At 36.0% G+C, this 16,658-nt stretch overlaps 1 protein-coding gene across 1 annotated transcript; it reads right to left on the reverse strand.

Moving 5' to 3' along the window:
- Positions 1-3,708: 3,708 nt before the first annotated feature.
- LOC123677552 lies at positions 3,709-15,817 on the reverse strand. Its single transcript, XM_045614133.1, has 2 exons — positions 15,360-15,817; positions 3,709-4,245 (listed from the first exon to the last, which is right to left on the reverse strand). Exons 1-2 carry the CDS (start codon positions 15,687-15,689, stop codon positions 3,835-3,837), a joined length of 741 nt encoding a protein of 246 aa, XP_045470089.1. The 5' UTR covers positions 15,690-15,817; the 3' UTR covers positions 3,709-3,834.
- Between the last annotated feature and the right edge of the window lie 841 nt (positions 15,818-16,658).

Consider the following 16,658-nt stretch of genomic DNA (forward strand, 5'->3'; position numbering starts at 1 on the left):
TCGATTTAATGTTCATTCTTTCGTTGGTGTACCTTCTATAGTGTTCCCCATTCTTTGTCTTTCATGCATTTTCCATAATGCGTTCTTGAGTCCTTATAACATCGCCATCCTAATTGCATATTTTATCTACAATGTTATAGACTCCTACTCTCAGTACTAGGCCTTCCTGCTATTTCTCCATTTTGACCATAGATTGGTGTGTTTCGAATTGTACAACAAAAGTCGCAGAGAATGTTTCAAAATCAAGGATATTTAGTTCATAAGTATTTTTTTCATATTCTGTTTGTTGCCATGAAATCTGAAATTTTGAATCTGTGAACATAACTGATTTGGTATCTTCTGAATTCATGATTTGTCACGGGTGATCATAACTATATTCTTGATCACAGTGTATTTCCAAATATTTCGAAAGAGAATCAGAAAACTGAAATATTTCATAAAGAATGGTTTTCTTGATGAATGCATTGGTAAATATTCAAAAGGTGAAATAGAGGTACATAGAAAAATGTTTTAATAAACAAAATAATACAAATGAATAAACATCACAAAAAATACATTACCCCAACTTCCAAATATAATCGAGATTTTGCAACGAATATAGAATTGTTAAATCCAATAGTGTTCACTATTATTCAAGGTGGAAGTAGAATTATTATACCTAGAATTTTTCAGGATTTTAATATGGACTTGATATTGTTAAAATTGATTTTTCTAGTCACTAGTCGTTTAAATTATTCCAGCCAAAGTGAATAGGGTATTTGATGTAGTTTGCTTCGATTCAACTTGATATCTACAACTTCTACAAATATAGGCTGACATATTAAGAACTTGATATAGATATTCTGGAAAAAAATATTGAGGACCCACTTGACTATATTGTAGAATAAATACGATTAGTTATTGCAGACTTTCCTCTGCTTTATTGAAGTATTGCAAAGTGGATGGATCTATGGTATTTTTTTCTACAATCTTGGTTCAATTTTCTTATGAGTCAGGAGTCAGTTTTTATTATTATATCCAAAAATAAATGGTTCATTTTATTCTATGTCTGATTCCCTATTGTGATAATTGAAAGTAACATTATATTATATTTTTATTATTTTATAAGGAATGTACTCACCAAAAAATTATGTACGTATTGTACTGAGAAATTATAATTAGAATTAGTTTTAGCAATGAACGACGTTGTAATTATGAAGCAATCTGAAATAATTATTTATTCGAAGAAATGTTCGATTTAGAACTTCTAGTCAATTAGTAAATAGGTTGTATATTGAAAATATTTGTAATAAATGACGATATGAATAAAACATTATATCTACCGGTTTTCTTAATTGTGTAAATAGAAAATTGTGTTTGCGATATGACTGTGCACAAAAAGACTTGAACCGATAAACAAAATATTAAGTAGCATCGGATTGATTTGAATCTTTTACTTGAGTCCTTCAATCTTTGTTGGATTGAAGATATAAGTAGGTAAGAATCGAATAGGCATGGTTCATTGAAATCCGTGATTGAAAAATATCAAATCATGAAGATAAAATAACATTGCCACATTTAAAAGAGTGTTCCAATAAAAGGTTTCATTTTGATTAATATTAAATGAATCAATGAATGTTTATGTAATTGTAAAGATGAAGTTATGTTGATAACAATGGATAGAAGTCAAATGGTCGCAAAAGATGTGGTTTGAGCATTGCACATTTGGGGCTGTATATCCTCGATAACGTAGTTTTCACTTGTCAAATGTTAAAAGGTTAGAGTTGTCCAGAAATTGAGCGGGCTATTTGAAATAACTTCTGAAAGAATAGGCGCCGAATTGTCTGAAGCCGCCCCTGGGTTCACTTTATTTAGTTTAAATAAGCGCTTTTCAATTTATTCCTTCAGTAAGTTCAATGTCTGTTGGACATGAAATTTTATATCGAGCTTTCTTTACACTTTTAGCTAAGAACACGGAAAATTTCAATTCAGTCTGATTTTTGTTTTTTAAATATTACGTTATTATTTTTTCGATATTCTTGTTGAATTTTCATTGGTTCTGATGATGCGATCAGCTTAAAATTATTATTTTCCATACACACTCAGCGTTAAGTTCGATAGCTCAGTGAAATTTAAGAGAAAAATGGACTGTATCTTCGAGCGTATGAAATTGAAGCGACAGCGAAATATTTAATAATGTTGCAAAATAATAATGTAAAAATTGCGGTCAACAATGACTCGACAAATGGGTCATCAGATTGAAGAACAAATCGTCTCTAGTACAAAATCTCTGCTCTTCACAGGGCCTTTGGTGCGGGTTATCAGCTCCAACTGGTTTCAGAAGCGGTGTAAAAAAAAAACACTAACAAAAAGCGTAAGAGAAAAGACAAAAGCGATGAATAATGCGGGTTTTTCAAAAGCGTAAAAATTCAAGAAAATGAAGCGGAAAGTCAAAGAATAATAAACAAAGTGAAGCACAATTTTAGCGGACTAGATGCGAATCAATCATCAAACCTACTATATTGAATCTAACGGCTGTTTTTTGTCGAGGTATATAACTTTATGTTGGCATTACTGTTCAAGATGGCGACCGATTTAACAGCTGTTAAGTGATTCATTCTCAGTTTGGTTTGGCAATTCATCATGAATAGACTCACGCCTGAACAAAGCTTGCAAATAGTGCAATTTTATTTCGAAAATAATGGTTCTGTGCGGAATACGTATCGCGCACTACGTCCATTTTATGTTGTTTAGCGTTGAAGCGCACTTCTGGTTAAATGGCTAAGTCAACAAACAAAACTGCCGCATTTGGAGTGAAGCTAATCCTCAAGTGTATGACGAAACACTGTTACATCCAGAAAAACTGACTGTTTGGTGCGCTTTATGAGCTGGTGGAATCATTGGTTCGTACTTCTTAAAAAACGATGATGGCCTGAACGTTACAGTCAATGGAGATCGGTATAGAGCCATGACTACTAACTTTTTCATTCCCGAATTGAACAATCATGATGTCCAGGAGCTGTGGTTCCAACAAGACGGCGCAACATGTCACACAGCTCGTGTCACAATCGATTTATTGAAAGACACGTTTGGTGACCGCCTAATTTCACGTTTTGGACCTTTGAATTGGCCTCCAAGATCTTGTGATTTAACACCGCTAGACTACTTTCTGTGGGACTATGTAAAGTCATTGGTCTATGCGGATAAGCATGGAAGACAACATTTGCCGTGTTGTTCCGTGTTGGAAAAAGTCATCGAAAATTGGACGTCCAGATTGGACTACATCCGAGCCAGCCGTGGTGGTCATATGCCAGAAATCATATTTAAAATGTAATGCCACAAGATTATCTTGCGGATGAATAAAATTCATGTGAATCGAATAATCCAGCGTTGTTCAATTGCAATTTAAAGTTCTTCAGCTCTAAAAAAACACCCTTCATATTGCGTTATGGACCGAGCCATCAGTGTTGACTGTTGACATTGTTTACGCGCAAGCTCATGATACTTCGCGATCGCACGAATTCCATAATTCTCTCTTACACAAACACTTAGAATTCTGAGCTCGATCCAATCTCTTGTCAGTGAAATAACGAGTATTTTTTATGAAGTAAGAAATTGTTTTTCTTCATCTACTTAATTCGTCATCTGAATTCAGAATTTAATTTCCATCTGATCCATAGTTTCGAAATCATCAGACAAGTATATGGGAACATAATGTGAAAACACTAATAATTTTCTATATCTTTAATAGATAACAAAAATGAACATTACAGTCAAGATAAAATAAGTATATGTATTTCACATCGAGAAAAATTCCCCATATGCTTTGTTTCGCTTTCATCGCATGAAATCAGTCTAGTCCTCTTCTTTCATTTCTACATCATCAGTACATCTTGATGGTGTCGGCTGCTGCTGATACAGAGAATGAAATGATGATGAGGCGATCATAGATTCCTGTAGTGATCGAGAATCTCTTATTATTTCCCCATCGCCATCTAACAAACAATGCTGAGCTGTCAGCTTACCGCAAGCAGCATCGTGTAAAATATCATCGACCATTTTTTTAGCCAACAATCTCTGATCTTCGCTCATTTTTTTCATCTTCATCGCTACCATTTTGCCGAATAAATCATGAAAATCCTCTTCATGCCCAAGTTCTAAAACGTCTTCATCTCCAATATTGCTCCTATCATGTGATGAGGCATTTGAAGGTGAAGCCATGTCGTCTTCATCTGAAGTTATGTCTTCACATCTTATTGGGTCTTTCTGTAATATAAATTTATGTATATTTAGTCATGAGAAATGAATGTCTTCCAATAAAAGGTTTCATTTTGAATATTCCGCCATCTGGACAGTTGTGCCTTTCGAAGCAGTCATTCTTTTGACATTTCGGAAGTAAAAACTACGCCATTACTAAAAATGCAAAGATACATGCTGCAACAACGCAATGAAATTGTTAAAATTCTCTACAAAATTGTGAAAATATTGCAGTCACATTTCTCAAAACTATACTGACAAAGAAACTGCAACAATCAGACGGAGCTATTTTAATTTAATTTTTTTTTTTTTTGATAAAACATAGATAGTACAGCAAGGTGTAAATGATTGAAATTTTGAGGAAAAAAAACGAAGGATTCACATTTTTCTTTAATAAATTTATTAATAATGTGTTTGTCTACCGCGATTATCTATACCCTCCCCAACTCATCTCGGCATTGATGTAATAAGATGGTCCATTTCTTCTTGAGGGATACTATCCCAAGCTACCTGTACTTCATGTCTCAGAGCCGTCAAAATCCGCGTGGGCTGGGGTAAATTTCCAAGCCTTCTACCCATGATGTCCCAAACATGCTCTATGGACGAAAGATCGGGGGAACCTAGGCGGCCATGGCAAAATATTCACATGGGTCGCTTCGAAAAAGTTTAAACTAACTCTGGCAACATAAGGTCGGGCATTATCATGCTGAAATTTTGGATTCTCGAGCCGGTTAAGGTAAGGGAGAACATATGGCTCCACTAATTCTTGAAGTTAACGCAGCGCTGTCATGTTACCTCGAAGACTAAAGGTGACCTAGTTGCATGTGCAATAGCCCCCCATGCCATAGCCTCAGGGGCTGTTCATCTCTGGATGTTCAGTACGGGGATCGCCAAACCCGAGGTACCCGAGGACCTGGCGGCTTGCCGCCTTGTACATACCGTCCTGACCTAGTCATGTCTTAGGGTGGATGGGGAGCTTGGCTTTATTGCCTGGCTCAAAGAGGGGATAACCTCTATAAAAACCCTGAATCCCAGGGTGAGATAAGCGCCGAGGGGATGCATGGCCGACGGGCAATTTTTTTTTTTTTCGGTCTCTAGTTTTCTCACCACGGGGCACCAGGCGCACCCCGTGGGACATGTAGCCTTCTGATTGGTTAGGGCGCACTGCCACTCAGTGACATTCAGTACGACCCAACTCGTGGCAATAGTTATGGAAAATATAGAAGAATCACAAATAAAAAATAAAAAGGATTTAACTGATACGACACAAGCACGATTAGCGCAAAAGAATATAATGGAAAAGTGGAAGGAAATAGAGAAAGAAGCTCAGGAACTTGGTCATATACCAAGGAGACTCTCAATTGCAAGGTCACCAGAAAGCAAGAAAAGGAAGTCTTCGTGCGTCAGCAGACTGGGAGTGGAAACGGAGGAGGAGCTGAATAAGTCATTTACAGAGCTCGAATGGAATGATCAACGAGAAATAATACGTGAGACAAAGAAAAAGAAGGAGGAACCCCACAAGGAGATTAGAGAAGAAAAGGAAACAAAGGATAGAAAAATGAACACGGAAACAGACAAGCACGACCTAGCACGAACAAGAGAAAGCGAAGCAGGCGGTAGTCACTATGCGGGACAATTACAGAAAACCACAAATAAGAGAGAGCATAAAGAATGGATTACAAGCCTACTGAACGCGAAGGAGGCCATAATTAAAGCGACCACAAGGCTTCAATCTGGGAAAATTCAGTTCAATAGGGAGGAGCAAGCCACAGTACGGCAACAATTAGAAATAATAACCAACATAATCGTACAACTAGCATACAACAAAGGAAAAGAAGACGGACAAGATATAGAAATTAAAGAATTAAAGGAAATAATAAGAAAACAGAATGAGCAAATTAAATCTATGAATGATAAAATAATGAAAATACTTGATGGAAATACAGAAAAAAACACGAAACAGGAAGCTAGAAACAAAAAGGAAGACAAAGCAGGAGGTAAATTAAGGACAACTTCGAAAACAACAGAAAATGGAAGAAAAGACAAAAACCAGACAATATATTCAACATCACAAACAAAAACGGATACCGAACCAATAACAAGTACAGACACAGAAAAAGAAACAGAAGAATGGGTGAGTTACACGAATAGAAAAAAACCGAGGAGGACATATGCACAAATTTTACAAAAACAAAAGGAAAACAAGACAGAACAACAAGCATGGAAAACACCAGAACAAAGAACTACGTACAAAACCATCGTAGGAATAGAAAACGTAAAGGACCACAAAGAATTGATGACACAAATAAAAGAAGTAACGAAAGATCTCTTTAAAGAAAACACACTTAAAAATGTAATACCGATTAGGGACGGAAAAGTAATTCTACAACATGCAGACAAAACACAACAAGAAAAAGTAAAAAGCATTCTTATGAAAACACAAAATATAGACATCAAAGAGGATAAAAAATATAAACCGACAATAATGTTGACAGGGATTACCAAAGGATATACGGATAATGAACTCATAGAACAAATACTGAACGAAAATGAATATATAAAAATGAACTTTGAGGAAGCACTAAAACACCAGACAAAAATAGTTGCAAGAAGAACATGCAGAAATATTTACAAAGAAAATATAAGCTTACAAACAGACATACAAATCGCCAAAATGCTACTCAACAAAGGAAATATATATATGGACCTACAAAGAATAAGGGTAGAGGAATTGATAAGTGTAGCATTATGTTACAACTGTCACAAATATGGACATGTTGCAAAATATTGCAATGAAAAGAGCACATGTCATAAATGTGGAGGACAGCACGAGGGAAGATCCTGTCAAACAAACACACTGGATTGCCCGAATTGTAAAATAGACGGCATTGTAAGAGAACTGAGACATCACACGGCACGAGACAGGAAATGCCCTGTATACGAAAGGATGGAAAGGCAAATGAGACAAAACATAAATTATGGGCAATGACTCTAAAAATAATACAAATAAACTTGGACAGGGGAAAAGAAGCGACAACACTATTGATGAAAAAGATGAAAGATGAAGACATTGATATTGCATTAATACAAGAACCATACCACAGACAAATCCAGGAGGAGAACTATATAACGCACGGACGGAAAAAGGGAGCCAAGACATTGATTGTGACTAAAACAAGCATACAAAATATAATAACACGACAGGATTTAACAGACAACAACTATACAACAATTGCAATCGAGGGTGTAAAAGACGACACATTATTAATTACTTCCATTTATGACGAACCAGGAGGAAACGAAAACAAAAGACTGGAGGAGTTTACGAATAAACTGAAAAACACAAACTCAAAACATCTCTTGGCCGGAGATATAAACGCACATAACTCGGTGTGGGGGGGAACACACGTGGACCAACGAGGAGGAAAACTACTGGACTGGACGATGAAAAATATGTATGAGATTCACAACGACGGAAGACAACCACCAACATTCACAAGCTCACAAGGAAGAAGCTATATTGACATGACATTGACAAAGGGGATTACACTAAAAGACTGGACTGTATCAGACGAGGAATCATTGAGTTTACATAAGTACATAACATACAACATAGAAACGGAAGTAAAAAAAACGAAGAAGCTAAGGAGGGTGAACGACTATGAAAGAACGGACTGGGAACACATGAGAGAGGAGCTGAGGGTGAAGATGGAAAAGCAGGAATGGAAGGTACAAAACAAGGATGACTTGGAAAAACGAGCGGAGGAACTTCAGAAGATGTGTACGCAAGTCTGTGGAAAACATATAAAACAGAAGGAAACGCAGGAAACAGCAGGAAAACGCAAGAGTTGCAGTGGACCAGACAGAAGTTGAGAAAGTTGAGACGTGAGGCACAGCAGGAGCAGGAAGAAAGAAGAAGGGATGATAAGTGGAAAGAGTACAGGGAAATGAGGAACATATACAAGAAAGACATCAAGCGAAGGAAGATAGAGGGATTTCAGAGGGAAATAGCGGACATAAATGAAACAAATCCATGGGACAAACTTTGGAAATTTGTAAATAAAAAGAAGAATAGAGGGAACACAAATGTTAGAAAGGATGATGGCTCATACACAAAGGACGAGACAGACACCAACAGATACTTACTTGACAAATACTTTCCAGACGATAACGAAAAAGAAGACACGGAGGAGATGAGTGGATACAGAAATAACAAATATGTATACTGCGAAGACAACGAGCCGGACATAGACAACAATGAGATATTGAACACGATAAAGGGATTGAAGATGGGGAAAAGCACAGGAAAAGACAGAATACCGAATGAGGCAGTCATACACATTTACAATGAAACAGAGGAAATAATGAAAACTATTTACAACAAACGCTTTGAATTTGGCAAATTCCCAAGTGTCTGGAAAAAAGCGCAGGTTGCCTGGATACCGAAGAAAGACGATTCCTTAAGACCTATAAGTCTTCTCCCAACGATAGGCAAGGTATTAGACATAATAACAAATAGACGTCTACAACACTGGCTGGAACATAACAATCAATTAGACGAGAGGCAATACGGGTTTCGCGAGGGAAGATCAACAACGGACGCAATAGACAAATTGATATATGAACTGAAGACAAATAGAATAAAAAAAGACACCAACTGATTGTGACACTGGACCTAAAGAACGCTTTCAACAGTGCATGGGCTCCGTACGTTAAAAAGGAACTAGAGGAAGCGAGTGTACCCGGAAAACTAAGAAAGATATGTGAGGACTTTTTAGTAGACAGGACAGTAACAAGTGGACAGGCGACGAAGATCATGCAGAAGGGATGTCCACAGGGATCTAGCTTGGGACCAACTTTGTGGCTGTTGGTCATGCAGGGCTGGTTTCGATCAATGGATAGGATAAACGAGGAATGGAGAACGAGGGAATCACAGGAAAGAGACATCGATAGAGAATACATAGAGGACATTGGGACTATACAAGCATACGCAGATGATCAGGTCATTATAATAGGAGGGAAATCGTCGAGAGAAATAGAGCAGAAATGGAAGGAAATATGGAGGGGATGTAGTGAATGGGAAAAACATAGCGGAGTGAAGTATAACAAGGAAAAGACGGAAATAATGTTCATAAGCAAGGGACGCAAAATAAGACCACCAACAATTAAAATAGAAGGACAGACCATAACACATGGAGAGACAATCAAATATTTGGGGCTGAACATAGACAGAGGAATGACGTTTTTGAAACACACTAAAGAAATGAGGAGAAAAATAGGACAGATATCAAACAAGATTATAGGACTGATCACTAGAACATATGGACACGACAAACAAAATTTTAAATATATAGCAGAGAATGTGATAAGGCCAGCGGCACTTTATGCATCAGAAATATGGGGAATCAATGCTGGACGCGAAGCAAACAAAAGACAAATTGAAGCAGCACAAAGACCATTACTGCTTCTAATCAATAGAACATACAGGACAACATCAACAGCGGCACTGCAGGTACTAGCGGGTATACCACCATGGTGGATAGAGGCGGAGCAGAGGCACATACACTGGAATGAAAATCGAGAAGACATGTACAAGACGCGAGTTAAAACGAAAGACAGAGCTCATCCAGCCACGTACCTAATAACAAAAAATGAAGATAATTTAGAACAACGTTACAGGGAGACCATATACGTAGATGCAAGTTGTAATGGGGGAAAGACAGGAATAGGTAATTGTTATGGGGATAAGAGAGTCAGTATTAGAACAAGCGACGAGATGCACATACACACGGCGGAAGAACTAGCAGTTAAGATGGCACTGGAGGAGAGGGGAGTTAGGGCAATGGACAACATAGTAATAATAACAGACAGAGAAGCATTAATAAAGAGCATACACAACCGAAATACAAGACTACCAATAACGGCACACATACAGAAACAAATTGAGGTACGAAATGGTGAAGGGAAAGACACATATATAATATGGAGGAAAGGAAAGCACTATGGAACGGATGGGGAAGCAATAGCACATGAACTAGCAAGACAGGCGACAGAAAGAAGAACCATAGATGTAGAGAACAGACAATACACGTATAAAACGAGACAGCAGATGAAGGCGGAAAATTATGGGAGGTTAATGGAGAGGTGGCAAAGGAGTTGGGATAATGGAAGTAAAGGAAGAGAACTGTACGAACACTGCAGACAAGTGGGCAACGAGATAATACAGCTCAACTTCAAGGCATCGCAGTTGATGACGGGTCATGGAAACATGGAGTCATACAAGAAAAGGTTCAAGTTGAAGGAGACAACGGGAAAATGTGGTTGTGACAGAAACGAGGAAGAGGACGCTACACATATAAGACAACATTGTACATTTGATTTCAGACAAACAGCAAGAGAAAATATAGAAAAGAAATATGGAGACCTAATGGTTCAATTGAGGAAGGATGGAAGAAAAAAAAATGACACAGACATACAGAAGGCTAATGAGTGGGCAAATGAAGTAATACTGGACTCGCAAATTTAGAAACTGGAAGTTGGCGCGAAAGGTTGATGAACTAAATAGTAGGTAGCTAAGAGCGAAAGACAAAAGAGCTAAAACCGAAAGGTGGGAAGCAACAAAACCGACAAAGCCCCCCATGCCATAACGCCTACTGTCCGGTGTACATGACACTCAACATCAAACTGAGGTGCATGTCTTTCTGCCCGACGTCGTCTATCCCTTCTTCGGCCATTATGTGCACCCAAGGAGAATTGAGAGTCATCAGAAAAGACGACCTGATGCCATTCCACATTCCAATCTAATCGTTGCCAGCGATACTCAACCGACAGAGGTAACACAAGATGGAGTCCAAAAGACCTTATCCGACAGTAAACCGTTCGGACAGTTACAGGATAGCCTTGTTCTCCTAACCAGTCATTAGCCAAAGATCAAGTTGTCGCCAATTGGCCTCTAATGGCCATAAGTCTTAGACATCGTTCTGGAACTTCATTAGTGCCCCTTCGACATCCGGAGCCTACTCTTCCTCGATTTTGGGCATTATCAAACCATGCTTGATAACATCTTATAACAGTAGTTGGATTTCTGTTTGTACGGTTAGCGAAATGACAACCCCGCCTGTCGTAGACCAATAATTCGATCTCTTTCAAATTCACTCAGCTGGCGATAAATTCTGCGTACACGTGCTCTAGGCATTTTAATGTAACTAAACATCGACTTAGGATCTGCTCGAATAGCTTGTTTGTTGTAAAATTTAAAAAACTTTCAAAAAACGACTACAATATTTACGTAACAAAAATTTTTTACATGAAAAAGCCTTCACCATTTTTTTCTCCAAATTCAATAATTTAAGTACTCCTTGTATGTTTTACCGAAAATTAAAACTTAAACAGCTCCTTCTGGGTGTTGCAGTTTCTTTGCCAGTTAGTATAATAAAGGCCACTTGGTACGACGTAAAGCATCTTTTCAACCGGCAATAGTAAAACTGGGGGAAAAATTTGAGCTGTTGTGGCGAGGTAGTAATGTGAAGAATTGAAACAAGAGCATTGCCCAAAAAAAACTGAGAATATTGCTGCTGTAGGCAGTAGTGCTGACAAAATTATTTATTATTTATTATAATATTATTAATATTTGTCAATTCCTAGCCGATTTGATGAATTAAACATTTCATCAATGACATTACATTGCATAACGAATTAGGTCTTGAGGCTTGAGTTCAGTACACAAGTACTCAAGCTGGTCGACCACCAGTAACGTAGTAGAAAAGTTTCCTCGCCTGGCTATATCTCGAAGAGGTGATCACAATTAGCCACCGAGATCTTGTGAATTAATCTTTAAACATTGTTCTTTGAAGCTACGTGAAAGAAAAGGCACAATATCGTATATGCCAATACTCCACAATCGGTTCAAAACAGTGAAGATGGAATTCATAAAGTTATCGAGGACATATAGCTGCAAATGTACGAATTGGTCATGAATAGTTCCATGAAAAGGATTTGGTGCTGCAACCATAGCCGTGGCAGCTGTTTGGCTGCTATCGTTTTCCAACGTCAATGAAATAAACACTTATCGTTTTCTCTTAAAATATACTCGTGGTTTTCAATATCAAAATGAAACCTCTTATTGGCAAAACCTTTGAAATAACTATGATCGCAATAATAATTCTGTTTTCAAAGAGTACAAATATTTTTTACCCTATCCCTACATACCTATTCATTTTTTCATTGTTTCCCCTAAATTTATACTAGCAAACAGATTTGATCTGGGAATAAGCAACGTTATTCTATGAAATATTCAATAGCATGAAAGAAAACAGTGAATAATGAGAACAAAGTTTCCTGAAAATAATAACCCTTTGTTCGAAATTTATAGTGTACTTTGCGTTGAACCGAAACAAGAAAATTCATAAATTTTTAAGGAAGGTTGAATTGATATCCCAACAATATTTGTTCTTGTAGCCGTACACAGAAAAATTATATGATATATTTTTCATAAACAAATTCTGAAAGGTCTTGAAAACTTATGCTTAATGTGCAATTTTGTAGTTAATTTTACTATTGAAAAATTGAAAAACACTTTCAATATACCTATACAACAAATGAAATTAATTCATCTAAAAGTAGAGTAACGAGTCAGAAACTATCTTTTATTTTGTCCTAAAACTACGAAAATGAATTTCAAACAAATTTTTGATATTCAAGTTTCATAAAACAAAAAGATGACGTATAAATATTCATTCACAAAATGGTATTAGTACTTCTATAGGAAAACCTGAAGATGATTGTTCATTTATAATTCCGTTGACAAAAACAGAAGATTGTCTCAACCTCTATCGAATTAAATTCACTCTTGATTTCAAAAAAGATATCCCATCCTCAAATCAGAAAATCAAACAAATGCGAGTTGAGAATAAATAAACTTTGTGTTTTATTAAAGCTTTGTACTTGTACTTTGTAGTACTGGACCAAAGTTTCTTTTTACATTTTTCTATAAAACTACCAGTAGTTCACCAAAAAAAAGTTCTGGAAAAAAGAAGCTGACACTGTTCCTTAAAAAATATTTCCCTGTAGATTTGTATTCAAAATTAGCTTATCACATGATGAAAATTTTAAATTTGAATATCCGCAAAAGCTTTTTTTTCGATATAGAGAGTGTAAACGAAAATGAAGATCATTTCAAAAAAAAAAAAAATGATCTGTCATTTTCGTTTGTACCTTAAATTAACGAACACCCCATACACCTATACTCAAATATTCCGCTATTCTTGTTTTCATTGGGTTTTACTAGAAATTCACATTCTTCTTGTCCTTGCTCAATGCTTTTGGCTTTTCTTTCCCAAACCTTATGTCCATGAATAGAAGAAGAAGAATTATTCACTATGAACGGTCATCGGTGATGAGTTTACTATACCCTACTCACTCTCTAAATTGTTTATTCAGTACCCACTAAAGTTTAATTAATTACTCTAATGTTTTTACATACGTTTAATGAGGTTTCAACGACTTTGTAATCATTTTCAGAAACGAAAATTTACTCATTTCATACGAAAGATACTTAAAGTGACTTAAAGCAAGAACTTGCAATAAGCAAATTTGTCTTCAATGCAATTAAGCTTAAGCACATCAAGTAACAATATGCTGAATAAAAGATAACCATTCCAAGTCGTAAGTCCATACGTCTATCGTCTCTTACACAAACCAGTGGGGGTAAGTCTAAACATATCTCATTATATTGTGTTAATCTTGCAGAATCATGCTTATTCATTTCTTCTTCGAATTATATTTATTCTTTTGAGAGCTCGTGCGAACCTATCAATTTCTTTAAAGTCTACTTTAACTGGGGTTACATGAGAAATAATTACTTATGTTTGGACCTGAAGCAATAGGCTAAACCACAATAATCCTGGAGAACATTGAGCAAATTTTTATCGTCATATTTTGTATCCGGTTTTGTAAAAACAAAATTAAAGGCGAAAAACAAGCTTCAGATCACCCCTTTGATGAATAGTCTTTTATTGAGAGAATCTTTTTACTCAACTCACTCACTGGAATTCTAAAAAAAATTAGGAATAATCCGTTATAAAGTTGTAAGATATCAAGGAGTGAATTCAGAAAAAATTCTTCCCCTTCATACCTGAACATAGCTTCTGCCAACCTACATGTGTTTCTCTAATTCCGCCACGGCTTTATCTGTCAATTTATCAATTTGCCTTAAAGAAATCAGTTCTGCCAACCAACATTTTTCAATGCAAAAATCACTAAAATATATTTATGGAAATATTTCATTAATTTCAATGAAAATGCAATGAATTAGAGAAAATAATGTATAATACTCGTACAGAAGGCTCATTCTACCACTCGTTCATTCCAAAACTCGCCACTTCATGGCTCGTTTTTGAATTTTGAACTCGTGGAAGAATATCAATGCCTTCTGCACTTGTATTATAAATAACTATTCTGTGGCTGAGTACGAATCAGAGAGAGTGGCTGAGTACGAATTATCTACGAGTATATCTCAGGATATAGAGTAATGTAGAGAAGTCATACAAAAGATCTTAAACCATCTAGATCAACTAAAAACAGATGATCCTGATATTATGCTATGCGTCCATTATATTATAGAAATGGCCTTGTTCAACTCTTTAATTTGAAACTTGAAGCGAATAATGTCTTCCGATTATTATTATTTTAAGTGTTTTTTTGTTCAAAAACGGGTACAACTAAAAACATTTTCTAATGAGGAGGCAGAAGGATTTCTCATCGATATAGAATAGTCTAGACGAAAAAACGCCTCTTTGCTGAGATACAAAAAATTAAAAAAAACCGAAAGAAAACCTGAGTTCCACTCAAAATTTTTGATTCGACAACCTAAAACAAGAATGAAGGATCAGAAATTCCATACTATAGCAAAATATCCTCTGAGAATCCAATATTAGTATTGCGAATGATTGAAAAAATATCATATACACACATATACAACAGTTTGGCGGATTTGGTGTGTTTGAAATGTTGCAGTGAACAATTCAAATACCATGAGTTATTAGGAGGAACAGAAAAGACAAAACAGTTCAATTTTATTTACAAAATATTAATCCCATTTCACCCTAGATGTATTTTCAACTTACCGCTTTTTCTTCTTTGTCCAAGAACCTCATCAATGGAAAATACCATAGCTCGGGTTCATAAGTTTCGATACCTGTCATTTCGGACTTAGTTGCCCAAACCTTTTTCAGCTCCACTGTGTAATTATAACGTAAATTGTCAATCTTGCGAAGAACTTTCTCCTTATTTGCTCCAGGTTCTACTTCGGAAATTTTTTTTATCAACTTCTCGTAAGCCTCGTCTTTAATTTTAGTATCTTGATATTCTTTCGATTTAGTTTTCCAGAGGCATGGTTCTGAATGGTACAACCTTATGAAATCTTTTACCCATTCACGGTTTTCAGACGTAGACATTTCGACAGATTCCCAAAAAGCACGAGCTTTCAACAGCCACGTGTAGGTATGTACCAGATTCTTCTATCTTTGAATGAATCACAGAACGCAAAACGCAAGTAAACTTTATGAAACGAAGAACAGTATTCGAGTGTTCAACTGAGCTAGGAGAGAGGGAGTTGCAATTCAAGCGATCGGTACATCTCGGTAGATTTCGGTGTCCCACATAGTCAACAATCTGCATCGAGTTTTATGATAACCCCTGTATACAATGCATACGATTGAATGTTAGCGTAAGAAAGAATTCATTTCATCGCCAGGAATATTTATAATTATAAGGTGTCCTAAAAATAATCCTTTTGAATTAAAACAATGAATTGTATTAAATTGGATGCAATAAGCTGCGAATTCCAAATTCGCGTATATTAGGTATTTCCTTTATCTCACGAAATATTTCAACAAAGTGAAAAACGCTGAATTGATTTTTAGGTTTTCCGTTTCCAATTCTCAATCAAATATTCAAAAAATTACAGATTTTGTCGCTGAAAAATATTGTTGTTTTAATACTACAATGATTCAATAAAAAGAAGTAGGTACGTACAATTGAAAATACTTTGTAATTTCTTCATTTTGTTATAATAATTATCATTGAACACATTTCAATTTGATCCTTAATCTAGTAGAGGAAGCATTTCGATGCCTGGTTTCTTATTTCAAAATTTCGAACCAGTCCGCACACCTGTAACAGCCTTAACTTCTTGTTGAAATTTAGTATGGCCCCATATAAAATTCAAATTGGTATGGATATTCAGATTCGGTAGGTAGTAAGTAGATTCATAAATTTCTGCCCTTTCGGATATATATGGAGTGTCTCACAACAAATTCGCAAACAAGAAATGCAAGGATCTCCATATTTCGCATTCTAGGATTGGAATATCAAATGTCCCATAGCAATTTAAGTTTTTTTTTTTTAATAGATATAAATTGTTC

The sequence above is a fragment of the Harmonia axyridis genome, chromosome 4 (genome assembly GCF_914767665.1).
Source record: "Harmonia axyridis chromosome 4, icHarAxyr1.1, whole genome shotgun sequence".
In the NCBI taxonomy this organism is placed as follows: Eukaryota; Metazoa; Arthropoda; class Insecta; order Coleoptera; family Coccinellidae; genus Harmonia; species Harmonia axyridis.